Source organism: Nyctereutes procyonoides, unplaced genomic scaffold (genome assembly GCF_905146905.1).
Source record: "Nyctereutes procyonoides isolate TBG_1078 unplaced genomic scaffold, NYPRO_anot_genome, whole genome shotgun sequence".
Taxonomy (NCBI): Eukaryota; Metazoa; Chordata; class Mammalia; order Carnivora; family Canidae; genus Nyctereutes; species Nyctereutes procyonoides.
The window spans coordinates 46,275,612-46,298,372 of NW_026575044.1; the positions used below are offsets into that span (position 1 = coordinate 46,275,612).

General features: G+C 40.9%; 1 protein-coding gene and 1 long non-coding RNA gene across 4 annotated transcripts in view; one reads left to right on the forward strand and one right to left on the reverse strand.

Moving 5' to 3' along the window:
• Positions 1 to 4,791, forward strand: part of ARHGAP28 (Rho GTPase activating protein 28) — a 206,169-nt gene extending 201,378 nt beyond the window's left edge. For 2 of the 3 annotated variants that reach the window (XM_055324181.1, XM_055324185.1), the window contains one exon: positions 762 to 972. In XM_055324181.1, the coding sequence (XP_055180156.1) occupies positions 762 to 856 (95 nt within the window). In that variant the 3' untranslated portion in view covers positions 857 to 972. Of the gene's footprint in view, positions 1 to 761 lie in introns of all 3 variants that reach the window. The other variant, XM_055324180.1, reaches the window with a different exon arrangement.
• A 10,671-nt stretch (positions 4,792 to 15,462) lies between these two features.
• On the reverse strand, positions 15,463 to 21,756 carry LOC129508912 (uncharacterized). The gene is made up of 4 exons (XR_008664251.1): positions 21,645 to 21,756; positions 20,704 to 21,231; positions 16,853 to 16,920; positions 15,463 to 15,735 (listed from the first exon to the last, which is right to left on the reverse strand). It is a non-coding gene; the product is annotated as an uncharacterized LOC129508912 (long non-coding RNA).
• Positions 21,757 to 22,761: the final 1,005 nt, after the last annotated feature.

Sequence of the window (22,761 nt, forward strand, 5' to 3'; positions counted from 1 at the left end):
ATGTACTTACCACCACCATTATACTTGCTGATTTGCTGGTTGTCTTTTATCATTTTGAATGTAAGTGCCCTGAGGGCAAGTATATTTGACTGTCTGATGCATTTCTGTAGCCCTAGCCCCTGGAATAGTGCCTGGCATACAATAACTTTCAAGAAATATTTTATAATGAGTGAATGAATCAAGCAAGTAATCAAACATTGGTAGTTTTGTTTGAGACTTTGGTGTAGATTTCAAACACACTCTACGTAAAGATTTTCAAATGTATTTGCCTCATGGAATGATCTTTTTGTTGTTATCATTTCTAGATCTCCTGCCTATGGGCATTGCATCTGTATGTAAAGAAACAAAATGACCATTCCTAAAATGAACTTGATTTTAATCTTTTCTAGCCCTAGTCAAGTTACTATGTGTAAAGCCGTTAGAGGACACATGTTATTATATAAATTATCAGTTTATACCTTAAACGGGTTCTTTCCATGTTTTTCTAATTGATGTGGTAAGTCTACAATTTGCCTATAGTTGGTAGTCTTTTTTCCCCCACAATTTTGCGTGGGATTTGAGTATTTCACAGTCAGAAAGAAACAAAGAGAAAGAGAAAGGCAGGCAGGCAGACTGGCTTTGCTAAAGAACCTCTAATATGTATCTACTTACTTTTGGCTGAGAGAACTATATTAGCCTTATTCAAACCTTACCAACATTCACGTGCACACATAGAAGTGTGCACTCTCGAAAACATTTCTCTGATTTTCTCTTTCCTTTAGGGCAGCATTGCTTGGATCCAGATGCTTATATATTGGATGTATATCATGTAAATCCTCAAGCAGAGTGGGTGATAAAACCCCAATCAAGTTTTTGAAATACCCCCAAGATGGCACCTATCATGTATTATATGCCAAGAAGATTCTACATTTGGTAGGGAAAATAACAAGACTATTTTTGACATGTTTATTCCAATAACCCTCGTGGTGTTTCTCAGACCAAGTGGCATCTCCCAGTGTTGTCAGCATGAATTGTTGGAGGAGGAACTGGTTGACTGAGCTGAGGCTTTCTCCTATGGTTCTTTTCTCCTATGGAAAGACGAGGTGATCGTTCCAGAAGAAAGGCCAATCTAGTATATGGAACTCTGATCTAGTACTTTGACTTCACAACAGAAATGAATTTGGTCCTATGCCTAGAGATTAAAAAAACATTTCTCTATGTAGCAGATGCTACCAAACACAAGAGGTGGAAGTGGTTTTTTTTTATACTTATGTTATATACATATGTTGACCTTTTTGAACAAGAATGACAGAAATATCAGTAATTTCTGTTCAGCAAAATAATTCAGATTGGCTTTTCAAAGGGAATCAGTTTCTGAATTTTTGCATATAATATTGACTTGCTCCCAAATTGGAGGAGGACGAACTTTGGTTGAAAGAACACTGTATTGTTATGTATGTTGTACTGTATTATGACTATCTGCATTTTGGTGCAAATGAACATTTCTCTATTGTGGACTATTGAAAATTGATGTTTTTCAAGCTTATTTTCTTATGAGCACAGGTTCCATAACAAAGGTTAGTTTGACAGAGGGTGTTCTTATACTCTCATAATCTTCTGTGTGGTTAATAGTCATAGAACCTCTATCTTTTCATCGTGATTATGGTGCTCAATGAATAGCTTTCTGTGTGCCAAGCACAGATTTCCTTTCCTGATCCAACATACCATTTTTTTTTATTTTACAACTGTAGATAGTCACTTCTGTAGCCCCAATTTAAAAATATAGCATTGCCTTTATCCAACTGCTCTTTATGCAAGAGTACTGAAAAATACTGTTATATCCAGATTTTATATGCTGTAAAAGCAAATTTTGTTTCTGTTCATCAATCATAGACATGGCCAAGCACTATGGATTAGCCTCAGGCTTTAAAATCATATGCATAAAAAAATAAAATAAAATCATATGCATATTTGGTAAGCCGGAAACTATCTCACTGTGAAGGTCCTGCAGAGCCATTTTCCAGACTTGCAATTGGCAAGAACACACAGTTCTCCACAGTCTAATGGAGAGCAAATCTGAAATGTGCTGAGGGGTCAGACAGCTCTGCCTTTCATCTTGAGACTGCAGATACAGTTCTTCTAGGGTTAGCTAGAAATGGGAACAGAGGTCTCATTTATCCCACATATGTGCTTTGGATTAGAATCCACAGATTAGGATTTTGATGAATTTATATCAATTTTAATGAGATTTAATGCCCGAATGACTCTCTTTGGCAGTTCAAACAATTAAGTTGCTCAAAATACAGAAAACATTTTGCCAGTGTTTTGGTAAATGTTTTTACCAATGTTTCTAGTTACCAATTCTCAAAACTTAATGTGATAATAATTTAAGCCCACATATAGAAGAATTTTTTTTCTTTTCTTTTTCAAAAGCAGGGCTTGAACTCAAGACCCTGAGATCAAGACCTGAGCCAAAATCAAGAGTCGAATGCTTAACCGACTGAACCACCTTGGTGCCCCTAGGAGAAATCTTTTATATGCTGCATTATGCCTTGATAGCTCTAAAAAACATTATTTATTTTCAACATGTAGATAATTATGTTTCTGGCCATTAGGATTTTTATTATATTTTTATAAAAAAAAAACTCAAATATCCATTCATTTTATTTGAGAATTTTTATTTCCTATGCCTGAAAACCCTTTAGAAGATAAACATGTACCCTGTAGGTTTTAAATTTATTCCTACATTTCATCATTTTTTAATGTTTGGTTAATTGATGGCATGTGAGTTTACGTAATCAATTTCAAGAGTTTGAAAAAAATGCTTTTATTGTTTTTGTAATACGGACAACAAGAGTAAATATTTTTTGCAGTTGCTAACTTCCAAGGCATAAGATGGCAGTAATTTATACTCACACATGGAAGAAATTCTTCAAGTTAGATATCTATACTTCTATGTATATATAAAAACAGGGACTGATTTTTCTCATTGTGTTTTCCCCTTATTTCAGATAGTTACATTCTACTGTGTTTTTATAGGAGATTTACAAATCTAATTTTTTACTTGAGAATTTTCCCATCTTCAGACTGAAAACACATTAAAGCCTATATATAAGATCTGAAGGTTTTAAGATTTACTCTACTTGTCATTAGTTCAAATAAATAGCTAACAGATGACAGATAAACAACAGTTTTTAAATTTTTTACCCACTTTTGTGTGGTGTCAGATGTCGAAGACTCAGCCGAGTCAATAGCTTTAAATTAATTACTTGAATGTATTTAAGGATGTGTGACAACTTTCAGGTAACTATGTATTATGGAAGGCATGTCAATACCAAATAACTTTTATTCTTAGTCATAGGATTAACTAAGTGGTTGAAGGAGAATTTTCCGTAGACACACAGACTAATAAGAGTAGAGGTTCTTTTTACTAATTTTATTCTTAAAGAATTAAACAAACCCCTACAATTACAATTCAAAAATGTCTATCAAATAATTATTGAAACCATCTTTGTTTTATCAAAATTGTTTTAAAATAGTTACAGTAGTCTGTAAAACTGAGTAATATGTTTGCAAACAAAAGAAGAGTCAGATCCTGGGCTTCTAGATTCAGTTCTTACTAGCTTCCTCCCCTCTTCCCAAGTGCTCTTGATATACGGTTAGGAAAATAATATCCAGGAAAGTATTAGAGAATGTTAACATTTTAGTGACACTTAATCAGAAAAAGCCCTAGAGCTGGCTCATTGTTTTCTCCATTTTGCGAAAGAGGATTCCTTTGTCAAGCAGCTCACTGAGGGATATGATTCTTGGAGCCAGTGATCTTCAAATAAACTGGAATATTAATTTCATTACAATGTGTACACGGTATTAACTACCTCACTTGCCTTTCTTGGGAAAAAAAATGACTTTAACAGTTTTTGTTACAAACTTTCTCTGAGTCTTATTATTTAAGTCACTTCAGTTAGCTTTCAGTGTACATGTAATATACATTTAATGATGTAAAAAATGTTTAGCACAAGCTTTAAAGCCAAAAATACTCTGTAACTGTGACGTGTGGTATACTCTGAGAGAATTCGTGTCCTTTAGTTATTGTCTTATGTGTTTCACCATGTTGCAATGCAGGTTTTCAAGTGTGGGAATTAATAGTCATCTCTTCTTTCAGGCATTTTTCAACTGCTTTCCCCATATTGCACTTGGCTGAAAAGTAACATGAGATTAAATTGTCCCTTCTTTCTTTGAAGCATATTTCAACTGTTTTTCACAAATGTTTTACATGCCTGAAAAGAATATATATTATGGGATTAAATATTTCCTAGTTTCTGACAGGCATTTTCAACTGTTTTCCATAAATATGTCATTTAATAATAATATGACATGGATTAAAATGCTTCTTTCAGACATTTTAAATAGTTTTACACATACAGCTTAATTTAAAAACTACATCTTTTCTTTCATTTTCCAACTATTTTCTAAAACTATGTGCTCTGATAGAAAATTATTTAATGTCACAAGAAATGCCAATGTTTTATGTTGTCTTCCATCTCAAAAGTTAATATTCTTTCGTTCCAGCTTTCATTGTTAAGTATAATATATATGTTGCATTTTATTCATAAAAATAAAGAGAAAAAAACCAAAAGCATTGTCACAAGAATTCTTATAATTCAGCTAGTCTAAGGGTACCACGGTGCTGGTGAAAGAACAAGAGCTTTAAAATCAAAATGTATGTGTCTGAGCCCACTCTCTGTCACTGACCCACCAGATGGTGGTCTTGTACAAAAGCTGTATCATACAATAGTGATGGACAGTTGTGGATAGGGGATGAATTGAATAAACAACAGTTTCCTAAATTTGTTTGAGTTTGGGGCAGGTATTTAAAATGTCTTTCTAAAAAAACGTTCTCAATACAGAAAAAAAAATTTGACAAAATTTAATACCAGTTAATGATTTTTTTTAGGAAAATTCAACATTGTGTGTCTTGTGCAAAAGGCAAGAAAGAAAAGGCATAAAGAAAAAAAAATACAAGTCTCTATTTGCAAATGATACGAGTATTTACGTGGGAAAGCCTAGAGTATCTTCAGCTGTTAGAACAATATTAAGATAATTTACCAAGGTCATGGTATACAAGATGATTATATAATAATCAATTACATTTTTATATTAGCAAATAATTAGAAAATGTTTTAACTTCCATTTCCTATAGCATCAAAAAACATAAAGTACTTATGAAAACATCAAAATATATGCAAAACATGTATGCTAAAAACTAAAAACTGTTTTTGGTAGAAACTAAAGAATAGCTAAATAAATATATAGTTATACCATGTTTCTGTATGGGAGAGATGAATGGAAGAGCATTGGCAAGATGTCAGTTCCTCACAAACAGATTTATGGATTTAATGCAATCCCAATCATAACACTAATAGGCTTTTTAAGTAGAAATCGGCAAACTAATTATAAAATTTATATGGATGCAAAGGATCTAGAACATCTAAAGTAATACTACCCTCAAAAGAGAAGAAAGTTGGATTTACAATGAAGGACTTCAAGACTTACTGTAAGTCTACAGCTATTAAGACAAGATGATACCGAAGGAAGATCAACACCTATTATCAATGAAACAAAATAGCACAGAAAGAGGTGCTCACTTAAATGGTCATTTGATTTTCAACACAGGTGTGAAAGGAACCCTATGGAGAAAGGAAGGTACTAGAAGAACTAGATATACATATCACAGGGTATACAGAAATTTGCCCAAAAGGGATCATATTGTTAATTTTAATGCCTGAAACAACTATGCCTTCAGAAGAAAACAAAATAGCTTTGTGACTTGGGGATAGGCAAAGCTTTCTTTGGAACAGAAAACTGCACTTTTAAAGAAAAAAACTTAATAAATTCAACAAAATTTAAAGCTGCTGCTTAACCAAAGGGACCATTAAGAAATCAAATAAGCAAACCACAGATTAGGAAAAAACACATATTTGTAAATCATATATTTGACAAAAGATTGACATTCAGGATATATAAAGAATTCACTAATGAAAAGACAAACACATTTTTGAAATGGGCATAATAACTTGGATATTTCATGAAAGAAGATAATACAAGTGGCCAATAATCACATAAAAACACATTCAACATCATGTGCTGTTAGGGAAATGCAAAATAAACCACAAGGAGATATTACTACGTACCAACCAGAACAATTAAAAGTGAAAAGGCTGACCATTCTGAGTGTGCAAGAATCAAAACCCTTATAATTGCCGATATAAAATGGTATAGTCATTTTGGAAAAGGGTCTAGGAGGTTTTTTTTTTATCATTCTAACCATACAACTACCAGCTGCTATCTGAGTACAGATAACAGCATAAATGAATCTCAGAAACATTATGCTGAGTGAAGAAAGCTAGACACAAAGGATTACATACTGTACAATTTCATTTACATGAAGTGCTAGGATAAGCAGAGCTAAACAATGGTGGGGGAGAAAACCCAGAATGATGATTGCCTCTGTGGCGGTGGGTATGGAGACTGGGTGGAGGGGGCATGGGGCCTTTCTGGGGAATGGAAACATTTTTTATGTGCCATCCCATGTGAGGACCCCTGGCTACATGGGCCTATTGAGCATTTGATATGTGACTAGTCTGAACTGAGGTGTTCCAAGTATAAAATACACACCAGATTTTGGAGACTTGGTAGGAAAGAATGTAGCACATCTCATCAGTAATATTTTACTGTTACATGCTTGATTCTAATATTTTAAATATTTACATTAAAGTGATTAAAATAAATTTCAGCAGTTTCTTTTTATTTAATGTAGCTAGTAGAAAATTCTAAGTTATATATGTGGCTTACATTATATTTCTGTGGAGCAGTATTGTTTTATATTTTGATCAGTGTCTGGGTTATAAAGATGTACATACTTGTCAAAACATAGTGAACATTTACTTAAGATTTCTGCATAGCATTATATGCAAATGTTACCTCAAAAGAAAATAATTTGCAAATAACCAATATTGAACTTTAGGTAAGGAGATGCATACTGGAGTATTTCATGGAAAGTGTATTGGTGTCTGTAACTTATTTTGAACTGTATAAAAATATGACAGATTGATGAATGAATAGAGGGATACATGGATAGACATGCACCAGGCCAAATACAGTAAAATATTTATGATATAATGGTGGTGGTTATAGCAGTATTCAATGTAATATTCTCTATGCTTGAAATTTTACATAGAATTTTGAAAAAAAAGAATTCTTTTTAAAAATGTTTTTCTTTTTAAAAAAGTTTTTAAAGATTTATTTCCTACTTTTAGAGAGAGTGAGGAGAGCATGAGTGGGGTGAGGGGAAAAGGAAGTGGAAGGCAGAATGGGGGAGAAAGAGAGAGAATCCTCAAGCAGACCCCTTGCTGAGCAAGTAACCCCACGTGTGGCGCTATTCCTATGTCCTAGGATCATGACCTGAGCCAAATTTAAGAGCTTAACTGACTGAGCCACCCCGGCACCCCTGAAAAAAAATTCTTAACACAAAAACATAAAAGCAGATTAAAGAGAATCAGGAATTTGGGCAATGCTGAGTTTCCCCTTAGATGTTTCTTTTTCTCTTCCCCACAGTAAATTACACTTTCTCCAAATATCTTCAGACAGAAGTTGAGTGGGGGTGAGAAGCAAAGAGAATGGAGAGGGTATGCTTTTGAAGTTTTACCTGAGCTATGTCAACTAGCAAGCATATGTGTATTCTTAGTTTGTTTATAGCTTCTAGCTGACACTAATCTATTCTGAGTGTTTTGCAACCTCACCACCTTCTTCCTCACTGTGTAGCTGTGGGCCAGTGCTGGACTGTAGCTTGTGTCCTTAGATGACAGGGGCTTCTCTCCCACCACTCACCCTCACCCACTACATCTCACTTCATGCTGCCTTGGGGCTCCAACCTAACGACACGACAATCTAAACATATAAGTGCCAGAATCAGTAAGAACATACCTATCACGAATGATCAGTGGATTCACCCATCTAATAATCTATTGCCAAACACAGTAGTGGAAGCTATTTTCTAGTTTCATAAATCTTTAATCCTGCAAAACAGCTTCTTATTTTAAAGGAGTGACTTATCAGTTCAGCTTAAACAACAGATGTTTTGGAAGGAGTTGCAAAGTGATCCAGTTCTAACCAGCAATCCAGAGTTCTGTTCTCCATTATCAGTTTCATAACCCCTAGCCCTACAACTCTAGATTCAGCAGTGCAGTAGTTTAAGATGTATTATATAGTGATGCAGATAATAAACACAAAATATACTGAACATAACAACATCCTCCATGTCAATTTAGAAAGTTAACATCACTGCATGCCATCTTGTCCATAGTTATAAGCAAAAGGTTCACAAAAAATTCTCAGGATGCCCATGTGCCACTGGCAACCTCTGTCTGAAGGAGTGTGAGAAGTTACAGGTTTCAAAAGTTCACTTGATAACAAAAAATAACAGAAACGTGTTCATCTTTTGGACACTATATAAAATTATTATGCAAAAATGTCGAAGAGGTCACCACGGAACAAGGCAGTCCCAGGTGTTTCTCTGAGGTTGAGGTCTTCCTCCACAATTCATACAGAGGTAAGTCTGAGGAATTGTTCTCTTTTGTCTTTCTGTACCCACCAGAGCCAGAATATATCAATATGTTCATTGCACTGCCCATTATGTGGAGTAAAGGGTTGCAAAACTCAACAGTTTAAAAGGATAGGTATGCATCATAAGATCTACTTTTTACTAAAAACAATGCTCCTCAGCAATACAGTTAACATGTTCTCTTACTGGGTTCCCAAGAGAAAGGAGCAAGACAGTTAATCTAAAATCAGATTTCCAGGAGCACCTGGGTGGCTCAGTTGGTGAAGAGTCTGCCTTCGGCTCAGGTCATGATCCTGGGGTCCTGGCTTTGAGACCCGCATCTGTCTCCCTGCTCAGTGGAGCCTGCTTCTCCCTCTCCATTGGCCCATTCCCCCCCCTGCTCATGCTCTCTCTGCCCCCAAATATAAATAAATAAATAAATAAATAAATAAATAAATAAAGAATCTCTTTAAAGTCACATTGCTATAGAGATACAGAAAAGATCATGTCATACCTTTTTTTTTAACAGTCCTTCCATCCATAACATTTAACACAATATATATACAAAGTAGTATATAATCATTAGGACCTTTTCCATGAGACAGTAATCTTCCTTTCATCTCTTGACCAATCCATTTAGTATATGTCCAATTAATCTTAATGGGGCTCCAGTTACCTTTATCCTGGAGATTATGGGCATGTTTACATCAAATAATAGTACGTGATAGTTTAACACATCAAATCATGGTGCTGCATAATTTTTATCCAGTTTAGCAAAACTGTCCCCATTTAAATATTCCACACTTAGCATGTCTCGAAGTGAATTTTTATATCTTTATGCCAAAATCCATTATAACCATATGTTGGTTTTTTAAAATCTCAGTTTAGAGCAACTTTTTTTAGGTCCTTAAGTCAAAACTCTTGGAGTCCCTTGGATCCTTTCTTGTCACAGCCCACATCAACTCATTGGTAAACCATAGGGGTGATCACATTTAAAATTTAAAAGCACAGTCACATCCTAGTCATAAAAGAACACAGGTAGGCCCAAGTCCTTCTAGCTTGAACCTGTAAACGTTTAGATTCTGTAACTTTTACCTCTGAAAAGAGCCTGTCATTATCCTAGAGAACATTCAGCTTTCTGGGTATTTGTCATAGACAGCAGCAGAGGATTTGGGTTCTAGTTCAGGACTAGTTGGTGCAGACTGAGCTGCAGAGTGATGTTGTGTTGCTATTGTCCTCTTGTGTTGGAACTCTTCAGCAGACACAAGTTCTTCAGGTCTTCCTGTTTCACAGGGACTTTAAAGCGTCATCCACACCTGTGGTAGAAGTCAGGCACCCCATGACCCCACACCCAGGAGCACACTTGGGGGCCTTGGGGTGACTGGGAGGAGGGTGGGCAGGGAGCACTTCCTGATGCTCCTTTCCCCTGTAGCACAGCTTCCTGTGTCCTAGGCAGCCTTATGGCACTCCGTCTGCTTTTTTGGCCTCCTCTGAGGTGGGCAGAGGGCTCTGGGCCCTTCAGTGTGGATGGGAGCCCGAATGGGACAGGCGCTACCTCTGCTGCTCACTGCTAGATTCAAGTCGTAAACATGGGGACTGCACACATCTAGAAGTGCAACATCTGTCCTTTGCAGCTCAAAGGGCCTCCTTGTCTGTATCCGCCTTTTTTAAGGTGAGCAGACTAGGCTGTCTGTGTCTCCCACACACACACACACACACACACACACACACACACACACACACACAAATATGGCTTCATTTCAGATGGTTCATTTCCTTGGATGTAGCTCCTGGCCTTTGGCTCATAGACACTGAAAACCAAAGGAATGTGCTTCCCACCTGCTCTTTTCTTTTTGTATGCATTAGGTTAATCTGAAAAATGGATTTGTCCTCCCATGGTAGTTTCTTGCCCTGTTCCAGTGAGGCATTTTTTTCTGTCCCATAGCTAATGAAGCAGTCATCCCTAGGCACCCACCTAACCACTTCAAGGGCACACTTAGATTATCTATTCTCATGGTTCTTAACCAAGGAGTGCATGTTGTCCTCTTCTGGCCATCCCAGAATGTTCTTAATCCTGAAACCTGCAGTCTCTACTAGATCAATCTGGAATTCTATCAGCTGTGTCAGTTGATGGAGGGCATTATCTCAGTTCCAGAGATCTCTACAAAATGCAGTTCAACAGCAAAGCAAACAGACTGAAAAGAATCAGGAGCTCCAGGGATGATAGGGGGTCCCATAAGACGTTTCTCTTACCTTCCTGGTGGTAAAGTATATATTTTCTGACAGCCCACAGACAGAAGTTGGAAAAGGATAGAAGGGGCACCCTCTAAAGGTTCATCAGAGTTTTAACAATCACATCACACTGCTCAGATGGTCCTTTATATATGTTGTAACAGCCCATTGTCAGTAGTTGCTCTGCATTTTTATAACCTTTTTATCACTACACAGCAGTGGAGTTTGCTGTAGTCCTGAGCTCTATGTCCTTAGATGACAGATTGGGATCAGGCTTCTCTACCGTGTAGTCTTCACTATGTTGTATTACTACAGGACAACAGACACTTAGCCATAGGTAATGACTGATCAATCGGATTCCTAAAATTTAAGATTTCTGCTCAGCAACATACCATTAAGAAAATGAAAAGGCACATCACAGATTGGGAGTAAATGTGTGTGCATGTGTACTCAGAATACGTAAAGAACTCTAACAACTCAATAATACAGAAGACAGCTTTTTTTTTTTTTAATGGGCAAGAGATTTGAACCACTATCCCACTGAAGCACAGAAATGGTCACTATAAAGAGGTACTCATCATCAGACATCAGGGAAGTGCTAGTTAAACTACAACCACAAGAATATCAAAATAGATAAAATTAAAAAGTAACAATACCAAGTGTTAGCAAGGACATGGAGTAACGCATTCTCATTCATTGCTACTCGGAATGTAAAACAGGAGAACCATTTTGGAAAACTAGCAGAATAGCATGAAGTTAGGCATACACTTACCCTATAGCCTAGAAATTCAACTCCTAGATATTTACCCAAGAGAAATTAAAGCATATATCCACACAAATGTGTGTAGAAATGTTCACAGTTTTATTTATAATAGATAAAATCTGGAGAAATATGGTTCATTCATTCAATGGAGTATGACTCAACAATAAAAAGGTTTTTTTTGTTTGTTTGTTTTGTTTTTTTTTTAAGTAGGCTCCACACCCTGCATGAATGGGCTTGAACTCATGGCCCTGAGATTAAGACCTGAACTGAGATCAAGAGTCAGCCATTTAAACAAATGAGCCACCCAGGTGTCCCCAAAAGGAATTTTAAATACAAATATGAATTTCAAAACCATGCTCTGTGAAAGAAATTAAACATAAAAAGGTATGTACATGATTCAATTTATATAAACTTCAACAAGAGGAAGTAAGCTATGGTGGTAGATACAAAAAAAAAAAAGGTTCCCTCTCATAGAAGGGGCTGGCTAGACCTGGACACGAGGTAATTTTGTTGGGTGCTCTATGATCAGGCCTGACCTACCTTGTACTTTTTCTCTCATTACACCAGGGTCCCTGTTTCAACCAGGGAACTTCAATCTCTTATGTCCTCATACCACCCACCCCATTGCCAATAGTCCCATTACTACCGTGAGAGCAGTTTGTCAGCTGGGCTGTTAGAGGTGCTCCCACCATACATCCTGCAAAGCCTAGGTACAGCTACCTTTTTAGAGCCTTCCCATTCCTTCCTACCCCACTGTACCATAAGTTAGCCCTTGATTTTATACTGTTTTAAGGTGCATGTATGCCTTTTGGTCCTAGCAATTTTTAAATAGAGCATTTTTTTTCCCATTTTCATCTCACCATGAAGTTCAAATGCCAAGGTAGCATTTAATTGGCAAATATTTGTTAAGAAATGTTCAACAGTCCGTCATGTATCATTCCTAAATACCAAAAAGGTTACAGCTGCAAAGACAGACCCAATGGAACATTAATATCACAGAAGACCTATTTGTTGGGCTCTATCTGACAAGTCAAAGAAGCAGTCTTTGTTTTCAGCTTTGATGCAAAATGAGGTACCTGACAAATACCTGGCAACTCTAGTGGTATTGATGGGGACCCAAGGGATTGACGAATAGAAGGGCCTAAGAAAATTGGAATTGAATTTCTTTCATTGCTTTGCTCCTTTCATTTTGAAGTGTGGGTGATTGCCACCTTCCAGCATCTTTTCTCCATCTAGGACACATTTCTTCTGCAGGAGCTTAGGAGAAAAGAGCCAGCTTGTTTTATAATTGTCAGGATAAAATGAGAATATCAACTAAATATCAGTTTCCTAACTATGAGGAAATTGGAGGAAAAAGTGGGGAAAAAAATGAAAAAAGATTTAGTGGGAAAGAAAACAGAAACCATTGGAGAAAAAAGGGGGGAGTCCGTGGGACACAATTTTACTTGGTCCTTTTTTTTCCATAATTGATTAATTAACCAGAACTTCATCAAAGATTTTCACATCTAGGTCCAAAAGTAAAGTCAATCTATAATTGTCTTAATTTCCTTACCTTGTTTTGGAAGTGGAATTATACCAGACTTGAATGGCTAGAGTAGCTTTCCCACTTTTTGTCTTCAACTTTGAAACAGTACGTTAAATGTTTAAAGGAAGCTTGGAAGGGAGGGATTGCCAAGGGGCATAAGGAAACCTTTGGGGGTGATATGTTCATTATCCCATCACATGATGATGGTATAGATATGCTAAAACTCATCAAACTGTATACTTTTTTTTAATGTATTTATTTTTTTATGATAGTCACACACACACACACACACACAGAGGCAGAGACACAGGCAGAGGGAGAAGCAGGCTCCATGCACCCGGAGCCCGACGTGGGATTTGATCCCGGGTTTCCAGGATCGCGCCCTGGACCAAAGGCAGGCGCTAAACTGCTGCGCCACCCAGGGATACCCAAACTGTGTACTTTAAATATGTGAAGTTTATTGTATGTCAATTATACCTCAATAAAGGTGTAAAAAACGTTAGGTCTGTGCTTGGGCTCCAAAACTGGTGGCAGTGCACTGAAGTCCCATGCCAGCTGGACCCTGGGAGAGAACCATACTTTGCCCAATGCCATTATCTGAGAAAACACCAGAAAGGCATATCATAGGGAAAACATTAAAATCATTACACTGTCAAGAAAGACAACCAAGAATATCTCGTGTGAAAAATTATCATTTCCAATGGAACAATTTCTGAAAGAGGCTGGATCTTTGCGTGCTCCTTCCCAGTATTTCAGACAGTCCAAGATTCCTCAGGCTAACAACTTCAAAGCTGGCTTGAAAGTGGAGTGTGTTACCTTCACACTGTTTCTTCAGCATGTACAGCTACAGTTGCTGGAATTACCAGGGTAAGGGGCCAGATTACCGTTAGCACTGGACTGTAATGAATGACAATGGAAAGGACTTTAGGAGGGCTGTAGATTCCTTGGACACACAATTCCTTGGATTCCTCCTTGGAGAGGGCTCCACTTTAGTCTTCTCTGGAGTTCCAGATGAATGTATCCTCTCAGCCAATGTTCCTTTTATGAATTCTAGATGGCTCTGAAATCACAACTTCGACATTCTCTAAGAAGGAATTACCAAAGCCAGCCCTAAATAATTTAAAGTGGGAATGAAACTTGAAGCACTAGACAGAATCCTATCTCATCTGCCCTGCAACTCCTGTAGGTGTTAGAGATGATGAAGTTTATATCGCCTTTGAGAAAGAGAGAGGAGTTTTTCATTATTGCTACAGTACCATTCCGAGGTATTTTCCTAGTTGGGTAACATTCCCAGACAGATGTCTGAGACCATGAAGAAATGTTGCTATTACAAAAACTGCAACAGAAGTACAGGCTCCTTCCAAAGTAACTCGGTGTTCAATGCAGTCCATATAGAAAACTGCTCCCAACCACCAGCACAGTGGGTCAAGAAAGCAAGATAGTTTAAACCACCTACATAGACGTCAGCCTCTGAGAAGGATGGTTTTTAAACATGCCCCCAACCCCCCAATCAGCATCCATACTTTTTTAAAATGCCTAAAATTAAGAAAAAAGGGTTTTTAGAAAGTCATCCCATTTTGTGTTCTCCTACATCTCAGTTTGCGTAAAGTCGCTACCCAGAGCCCCTGGCCTTCCATTTGGCAAGGATGGCATTACTCAGACAACCGCCACAAGGATATCTGCCATCTGTGACTCTGGAAACAGGGAAACTTGAGTGCTCCCCTGCATCAGGAGATGCCCACACTTGCTGGCCAGCTCCTGGGGTAGCATGCTGGATGGTGCCCTCCAAACTGGACCAATCATGGATTCCTCCTCAAAGGAGACGTGGCCGCTGCCTCCTCTTGGGGAAATGACTCTATCCATCTTCCTTTAGTGAAGAACACTTGCTCAAGATAAACTGATCAAAATAAATCAGCAAAAGAAGACATATCAGGACACAGAAGTAACAAATGACATGCTACAAACCTCCACCTAAAGCTCTCCCATTCTCCTCTAAGCTCCCCACGATAGAGCTACATGCATCGGATGCAGAAATTCTGTCTTAAGAGGAACGGACACACCCGCATGCATGAAGAGCAAAGGCACTCTTATAAACCCACTTATGCAACAAACCAACTCTGAGCCCCACCTGGAGAAATCCATAAACTCTTACCTTTACTATAGGAACTCTTTTCAGGCTGCGTTAGCTATATCAAGCTCATCACCAGTTCTGAATTGATTGTCATTGGAGTCTTCCAAGGACAACTATCGGAAGTCAGGAAAATCCACACACAGAGAACTGAGGTCCCAGGTCAACACTCGGACCTTAGCTCAGTGTACTCAAAGGATTTCCACTGTGGGCTGTGGAGGAAGTAATACAATTTGTGAAAGAGGCAACTTCTCACAACTGGGTGCACCTCAAAAAGCTCTTCAGTAGACATGCAGGTTCTACTGTGACCAAGGGGTCAATACAGGGAAATATAGGAGACTGAGGCTAAGGCCAGCATTAGAGCCAGGCCACCACATCAGACGACTTGGCAATCAACAAGGGGCTCTGCGTCTGTTCAGACTGCACACATTTCTCTGCTGTACCAATGTATTCTCAGTTGAAAAGTGGGTTTGTTGCTCCAAGCAGTCTTCCTTTAGCAGAAGATCTCCCTGAAAATTGGAAGGCCAACATTATAATCTACTTCTCTAAGAATCACCAGAGGGATGAGGACTACCATACTCAAAATGATAGTTCTTTGCATCTTTTATTTCTTTTTTAATTGTACACTTTACAAATTACCACTACCCCTTCTGCCTTAGTTGTGACAGCCAAAAGTATGTCCAGACAAATGTCCCCTATGGGGTAAAATGGCCCCTTGCTGAGAACCACCAAACTACATCACTTCTGTGAGTGTTCTATCTGGTGGTATAATATTCCATTCATGTTCTATTTGTTTCCAGACAGCAAATAACCATATAAATCACTTTCCTTGATGTTTTTATTTTTTATTTTTTTTTTTAAGTAAAGCTCTGAAATCTTTGGGAGAAAAAAAGAAAAGAAACTTAGATCTCCCTGAGTTCAGAGCCTCTACCATTAGGCTACAAAATGTAAAAGCAGGTCATTCCACCCTGTGTTTCTGGAAAGGCTAAAGAGGAAATGTACATTTCCACAGTATTTTTCACAAGAAGCTTTATGAGCAGCTGTAACTATAAAAGCCCCAGATGCTATTAAAGGAAGGGCGAGTCTCATAGACCAATCTGTGAATCTCGAAAGGAGACATGAAATTCTATTTTAGAAAAAGAAAGGTAACAAGTATCTAGAGAACTGATAGATTAATGTAATGACTGTCCTACAAGACACATATAAAACAACAAACTTAGTCCTTCCCTCCAGGAGCTCGGAGTCCCAAACATGGGCTGAGGTCATGCACATATGGTCTTTCCATATCCCAACTTCCTCCCTTGCTGACCACTGATTTACTCATTGGAAGGGTGTTCACAAACACTGTTCACTCTGTTTTGCCTGAGGAGGGAACTTGAGATGATTCTTCTACCTCCACCATGTCAGGGTCTGGGCTGCTGAGCAGGAGCAGGGGAAGGACACAGCTTCCATACTGTCAAAGTCACTAAAAGGTGTTTTGTCCTCAGCTCTATAAAAGTGAAACAGGCCTTTCCCTACTCCATTAGAGTAGATAATTGGGATTTGGTGCTAGACATGTCTAATATTTTCTAACTACCCTGTTACTGATGGTGGGGAGGAAAAAAATCCTGGATGTTATGCACCTACCTTGCCAATTATAATCTCTAATCCAATGGCATCCACTTTGCTGCTAATCCCCAGGATGAGGCTGTTGTCTGAGGAGATATGAAAATCCAGTGTGATGTTTACATCCCATTGGACATTGTACACTTTCTTGACTGATATCTAACAAATATAACCCTGAATATAGCATGAGCCCAGCCCAGGACACCCTGACCCAGGAAGTCTCAAACTCAGGCTCAAAGGTCATGAGCTGGGCTGGACTGGCTGGGTACAGCTTGGGTCCTAAATGAGGTGCAGCTAGACCTGGCCCTTGCTTCTTTTCTGATCCACTTCCATCCCCACCAGGTCACTTCTACTCTCTGAGTCTCAGCTTCCTCATCTGTGAGATGAATCAAGTGTCGCTTTCAAAGAAGACATACCCAGTCATTGATGCTGAGCCAGACTGGAACATGAAATGGCATATCTTGATCATCTAGTGCCACGTAAGCATTCAGTTACCAGAAGAGGTTTGCATTTTTGACAAGTGCCAATCTTAAATTCTAGGATAATACTATTCAAAGTGTGGTCTGTGATCTGGTGCCAGCTGGCAAACTGTTACTAGTCCAGGACAAAGTAGGCCAAAAGAATAGGAGGAAGCTCCGAGAAATGAATATGTAATAATGTGACATTTCCTCAAAGCCCAAGGACAAGACTGGTGAACTCATCTCATTGAAATAGGGTATAGGGCAGTTTGGGTTTTGGGTGGTCCTTGAATGGTGAATGCTATGTGACCTCAGCTGTATACTTTGCACAGGAGGACTTCTTTATGCTGCGTATCATTTTAAGATATGTCAGCCATAGGGGCACTTGGGCTGCTAAGTGGTTGAGCGTCTGCCTTTGGCTCAGGGCATGATCCTGGAGTTCTGAGATCGAGTCCCACACCAGGCTCCCTGTGAGGAATCTGCTTCTCCCTCTGCCCGTGTCTCTGCCTCTCTCTCTCTGTGGCTCTCATGAATAAATAAAATCTTAAAAAAAAATCTGTCATCTATAGTCCAACATCCTATAATCTGTACACATTTTTCATTTATAATTTGTTTTTATAATCATTTGACTTTTAATTAAGATTTTAATGTAAATACAAACATATTTGGTAGCTATTGTAGGGAAGTAAATTTGTCTGACAAAGTGCTAAAACCATAGTGTGGTTTATGGAAAAGTAATAGTGAGTCATGAATGAAACGGATACTTAAGTGGCCTTTACTTACCAAACAAATTCAAAACAAAAAATAACTCTTAAGAGAGTTTTGATTTAAAAGGCTGACAGAAGCAGATGTTGGATGTTACACGATAAATATTAAAGCTATGGGGCGTTTCACAAAACTCCTTCGGTTGCTAAACTAAAAATCCATTTACAATCACTAAAAGATTAGCAAAAGATTGCATTGGAAATGTTTGCTTAGAAGCGTTAGGTGAAACACAGGAAAAATGGAGCTCAAGAACCACTTTCTAATCATGTGTTCAGAAACTGGCTATGAAGATTTAAGACCAACTCTTAAAATATATAATGGTTCTTTTCACTGCAATGTGGCAACTACACAGATATTGCTAAAAAGAATTAATTTGAACATGACAGTAAAAAGACAGGATATCTGGGAGATATCCCCCAGCTTTATTGCTAATAAGCAACTAGCTCTGAACTGAAGAAAACTAACATCATCAACCTGTGTTTGGTATGTAAGTTTTAAGTAGGAACATGTTCTGACGGCACCCCTGAAATGAGAGGAAAGCATTTCATAAGTTACCTGGATGGAGAACTTGCAACTGATTGTAATCGTTCACAACTCCCTTCATGGAGAAAAGTCTTGCTATGAAATATGTCAGCTTAACTAAAATATATGCTTAGTGATGCAGGAAAAACTAATGTGGTAAATTGAAGATTATACTTTTTATAATGCAATAATATGGAAGTTGAATCCTAAATGGTACTATGTGCTGAATTAGGATCTTCATGGAGCAGAAAAGCTGTGTCAGGAATGTCTGAACTGTAAGACAAATCCTTGTCTTCTGCTTCTACAGAATAAAGTTAATTTGGTTCTAATTTTTTAAGTGTAAACTGGATAATCAGTCTTGCTTATTTGTTGCTATCTTCAATATTTTAATGATTCTTATACTTCCATGGAAGGAAGCATGGCAACATTTTTTTGCTGGGAATATATGATCGTAAAGGAAAAATAAAAAGCTTCACAGAACACAGTTTTACAGATTTTTGACAAGTTCCATAATTTAATAATGACTGTGAATGAAGGAGGTGATGATCTTAGTGTCACCAACCTGAAAAGCTACAGACATCTTATGAATGTGGCCAAAATGCTTTAAATTTTATTTTTCATTATTAGAATAGCCATATGTAGGAAAATCATGGCTTTGAAAGGTAATTTCAATAAAAGGAAGTTGATATAGAACGATAATTATGAAATAAATCATGGAACTAGTTGATAGACCAAAAATGAATTTTGAAAATACAGCATCACTTGTTTCATTTTGGATCAAAGTTAAAAATGATTATCTTGAACTTGCTGAAATTAATCTCCTGTCTTACACTGCAATCAACATACCTCTATGAGATTAATTTCTCTAGTGAGGTTTTTTTAAATTTATGTGTGTGTGAGAGAGAGAGGGACAGAGAGAGGAGAATCCTCAAGTAGACTCTCTGATGAGTGTAGAGCCTGATGTAGATCTCAGTCTCAGGACCCTGAGTCTGAGTCAGGACCCTCAGGACCTGAGCCAAAATCAAGAGTTAGATGCTCAACCAGCTGAGCCACATAGGTGCCCCTCTCCAATGAGTTTTTAAAACAAAACATAGAAGTCACTTAGATATACCTTAGCACGTAATGTCATAAACCCTAATTATTTTATATAGATTAACAAGTAGGGATACCTGGGTGGCTTAGCGGTTTAGCACTTGTCTTTATCCCAGGACATGATCCTGGAGTTTGAGGATTGAGTCCTGCATTGGGCTCGCTGCATGGAGCCTGCTTCTCCCTCTGCCTGTGTCTCTGCCTCTCTCTCTCTCTCTCATGAATAAAAATCTTAATTTTTTAATTTTTATTTATGATAGTCACAGAGAGAGAGAGAGAGAGAGAGAGGCAGAGACACAGGCAGAGGGAGAAGCAGGCTCCATGCACCGGGGAGCCCGACGTGGGATCCGATCCCGGGTCTTCAGGATCAGGCCCTGGGCCAAAGGCAGGCGCCAAACGGCTGCGCCACCCAGGGATCCCCTAAAAATCTTAAAAGGAAAAATAGAACATTTAAAATTAACAAGTAGTAAACACATTTGTGGAATGACAAAATACTACAAGTATAATGGGGATTCTTTATATTAATCCCGTATATGCATACTTTCAATGAATGTGTACCAGTCTTAAAATTATCTTTTTCCTGTTTTATTCATTCTAACGATGGTTAATAAAATGCTGGTTCATTCTGTGGTCTTTAATTCAGAAAACTAGGTTTGTACTAAGTCTCTTTTTTCATTTTTCTAGTAAATAATTTTCTATAGTATTTCACAAAAATATCAGTCCACAATGGATAGGAGACTTTTAGAAAAACTGGTCTTCCATCATTGACAATTTGAGAGACAAATTATTTAGTATCACATCTTTGCACAACTCTTCTCTGTGCTCTTTTTTTTTTATCGAGGTAAAAAGTTTATTTAAGGCTCTGAGAAATTAAGCTATACTAATGAACGGCCTGTTTGTAGAGTTGATTTTTGGAATCAGGAAATTTCACTGTTGGAAGAAATATAGTTCAGTATCCTGCCCAAGTTTGACGTTGGTTCTATAAAATACTGAGAGCAACAACAACAAAAACACAACCCCCCTGGATTTAGGTCTTACAGTGCAGAGTCGGGAGTAGGCTCTGGTGTCAGTGAATACATCCGAGCCTTGGTTGTGCTCCACCCTGTCGTACCACCTTGGACAGCGCACGCCTAACTCCTCCGATGGACGGACGGACGGACGGCAGCGGCAGCCTCCCGGTTCGTGCAGTGAGAATAGTGAGGACACCTGCCAAGGAGTTCCTGCGGCCTTCCTGAGACCGCCTGTGGAAAAGCGCCGTCCCGTCCCGGGCTGGGGCCAGTCATGGGCCGCTCCCGCCGTCCTTGCCGTGCCGAGCACTTGATTCTCACCAATGTTTCAGACATGCGGACGCGCGGGCTTGGAGAACTAAATGACCAGCTGCAGACCAGAAGCAGAGGCCCTTCTCGTTTCCAGAACCACGCTCCTTCCACCCCGGGGCTCGGCCTTCCAGGCAAATGCTTGCTGGGTCCCAGGAAGGGGGTGCTCAGCCCCTCGGTCCTTGCCTTCTTCAGTCAAGTCTCAACTGGCCTCCCTGTGGCTTCCATCTGTTGGGCCTGGCCATGCTCTCTGAAGCAAGAGAACAAACAAGGCATAGACACCTCGAATCCGAAGCCTCCGTCTGCCCCCAACTCCGCCCTCGGGAGGGGCCACAGCCCGGCCCCCACGCTCCCGGCTGCCCTCCTCTGGGGGTCGGGGCTTCCGTCGGCTTCCCGTCACCTCTCCCCAAATTTCTGGGCCTCCCCGCAACTCCCACCAGGGGGCCGGAGGGCCGCGTGGGCTGAGCCCCTTCCAGGGCCGCCTTCGCTCCCACCCCCCGCCCCCCAATTGTTTCTCGCCCGGAATTGTCTCCGCGAGCTTTTGAAAGGGCGACACCTAGCTTCCGTCGAAACCTCGCGGCCTTCTCAGCGATCCCCCTCGGCATCTCTGGGGAAGCCCACTGTCGGCAGCTTCTCCCCCCACCTCCCGGGCCTTGCAGAGACCTGGCCTCTCTTTACGGGTTAACCGCGCTGGCGCTGAAGCCCTTTGCAGCTTGGGGCGGCAGCGGTTCGGAGAGCGGAGACGAAGGACCCCGCCCCCAGGCACGAGTGCACAGTTCCGAGCCTTGCCAACCGCCAGGCCAACGGCCACCGACCACCGACCACCGACCACCGACCACCGACCGCCACGGGTCCCCTGTCACCGCTCCGCCCGGCCGCCACGCCCCCCGCCCCGCCCCGCCCGCCGCCGGACCCTCTCCTCCGCTCCCCGACCCCGCCCCCTGACGCCATGGACCCCGCCCCCTCCGCCCGACCGCCACGCCCCCGCACGGCCCGGCCCCGCCCCCCGGGCGCTCGGGTCTCCAGGCCCCGCCCCGCGCCGCCGGTCCCTCTCCTCCGCTCCCCGACCCCGCCCTCTGCCGCCGTGGACCCCGCCCCCTCCGCCCGACCGCCACGCCCCCGCACGGCCCGGCCCCGCCCCCCGGGCGCTCGGGTCTCCAGGCCCCGCCCCGCGCCGCCGCCGCCCCGCCCCGGCCGTCCGCACGTTGCCGCGCGCCGGCTTACCCGCCATTAACGGCCGGATGGGCCTGAGAGTCGACGCCTCCTGCGCGTGGGCGCGTCCTCGTCGTCGCCTCAGCACGGCGGCCCCGGTGGCGTGGCTTTGAAGAGCCCTCCTCGTGTTCTCCGGCTCCGTGTGCTTGAAGAGAAGGAACGGGCCAAGGGGACACGAGGCTGCCGAGCCCCGCGGGCCCAGGATTCCTCCGGGAGCCCCCGGAAGCCGCGGCCCGGGCCCCGCCGTCGCGCACCCGGCGGGCCCTGCGACCCCTGCGACCCCTGCGACCCTGAGAGCCGGCACCCGGTGAGCCGGAGGACCAGCCCGGGCGGGCGGGGCCGGGAGCCCGGGGGCGCGGGGCTCGCGGGGGCCTGATGCGCGTGCGCGCGCGCCCAGGGGAAGCGGGTGGGCCACCGCCACTGCAGCATCTGCCCCGCGCCCCTTGGGTTGGTGCTGCGGCCTGCGCCGAACCCGGGGACGGGGACGGGGACCCTCAACGGAAGGGCGTCAGACACCGGGAGCTGAAGGGAAGGACTTACACGTTTTGGGGGGTTGGTGGCGTTTTCC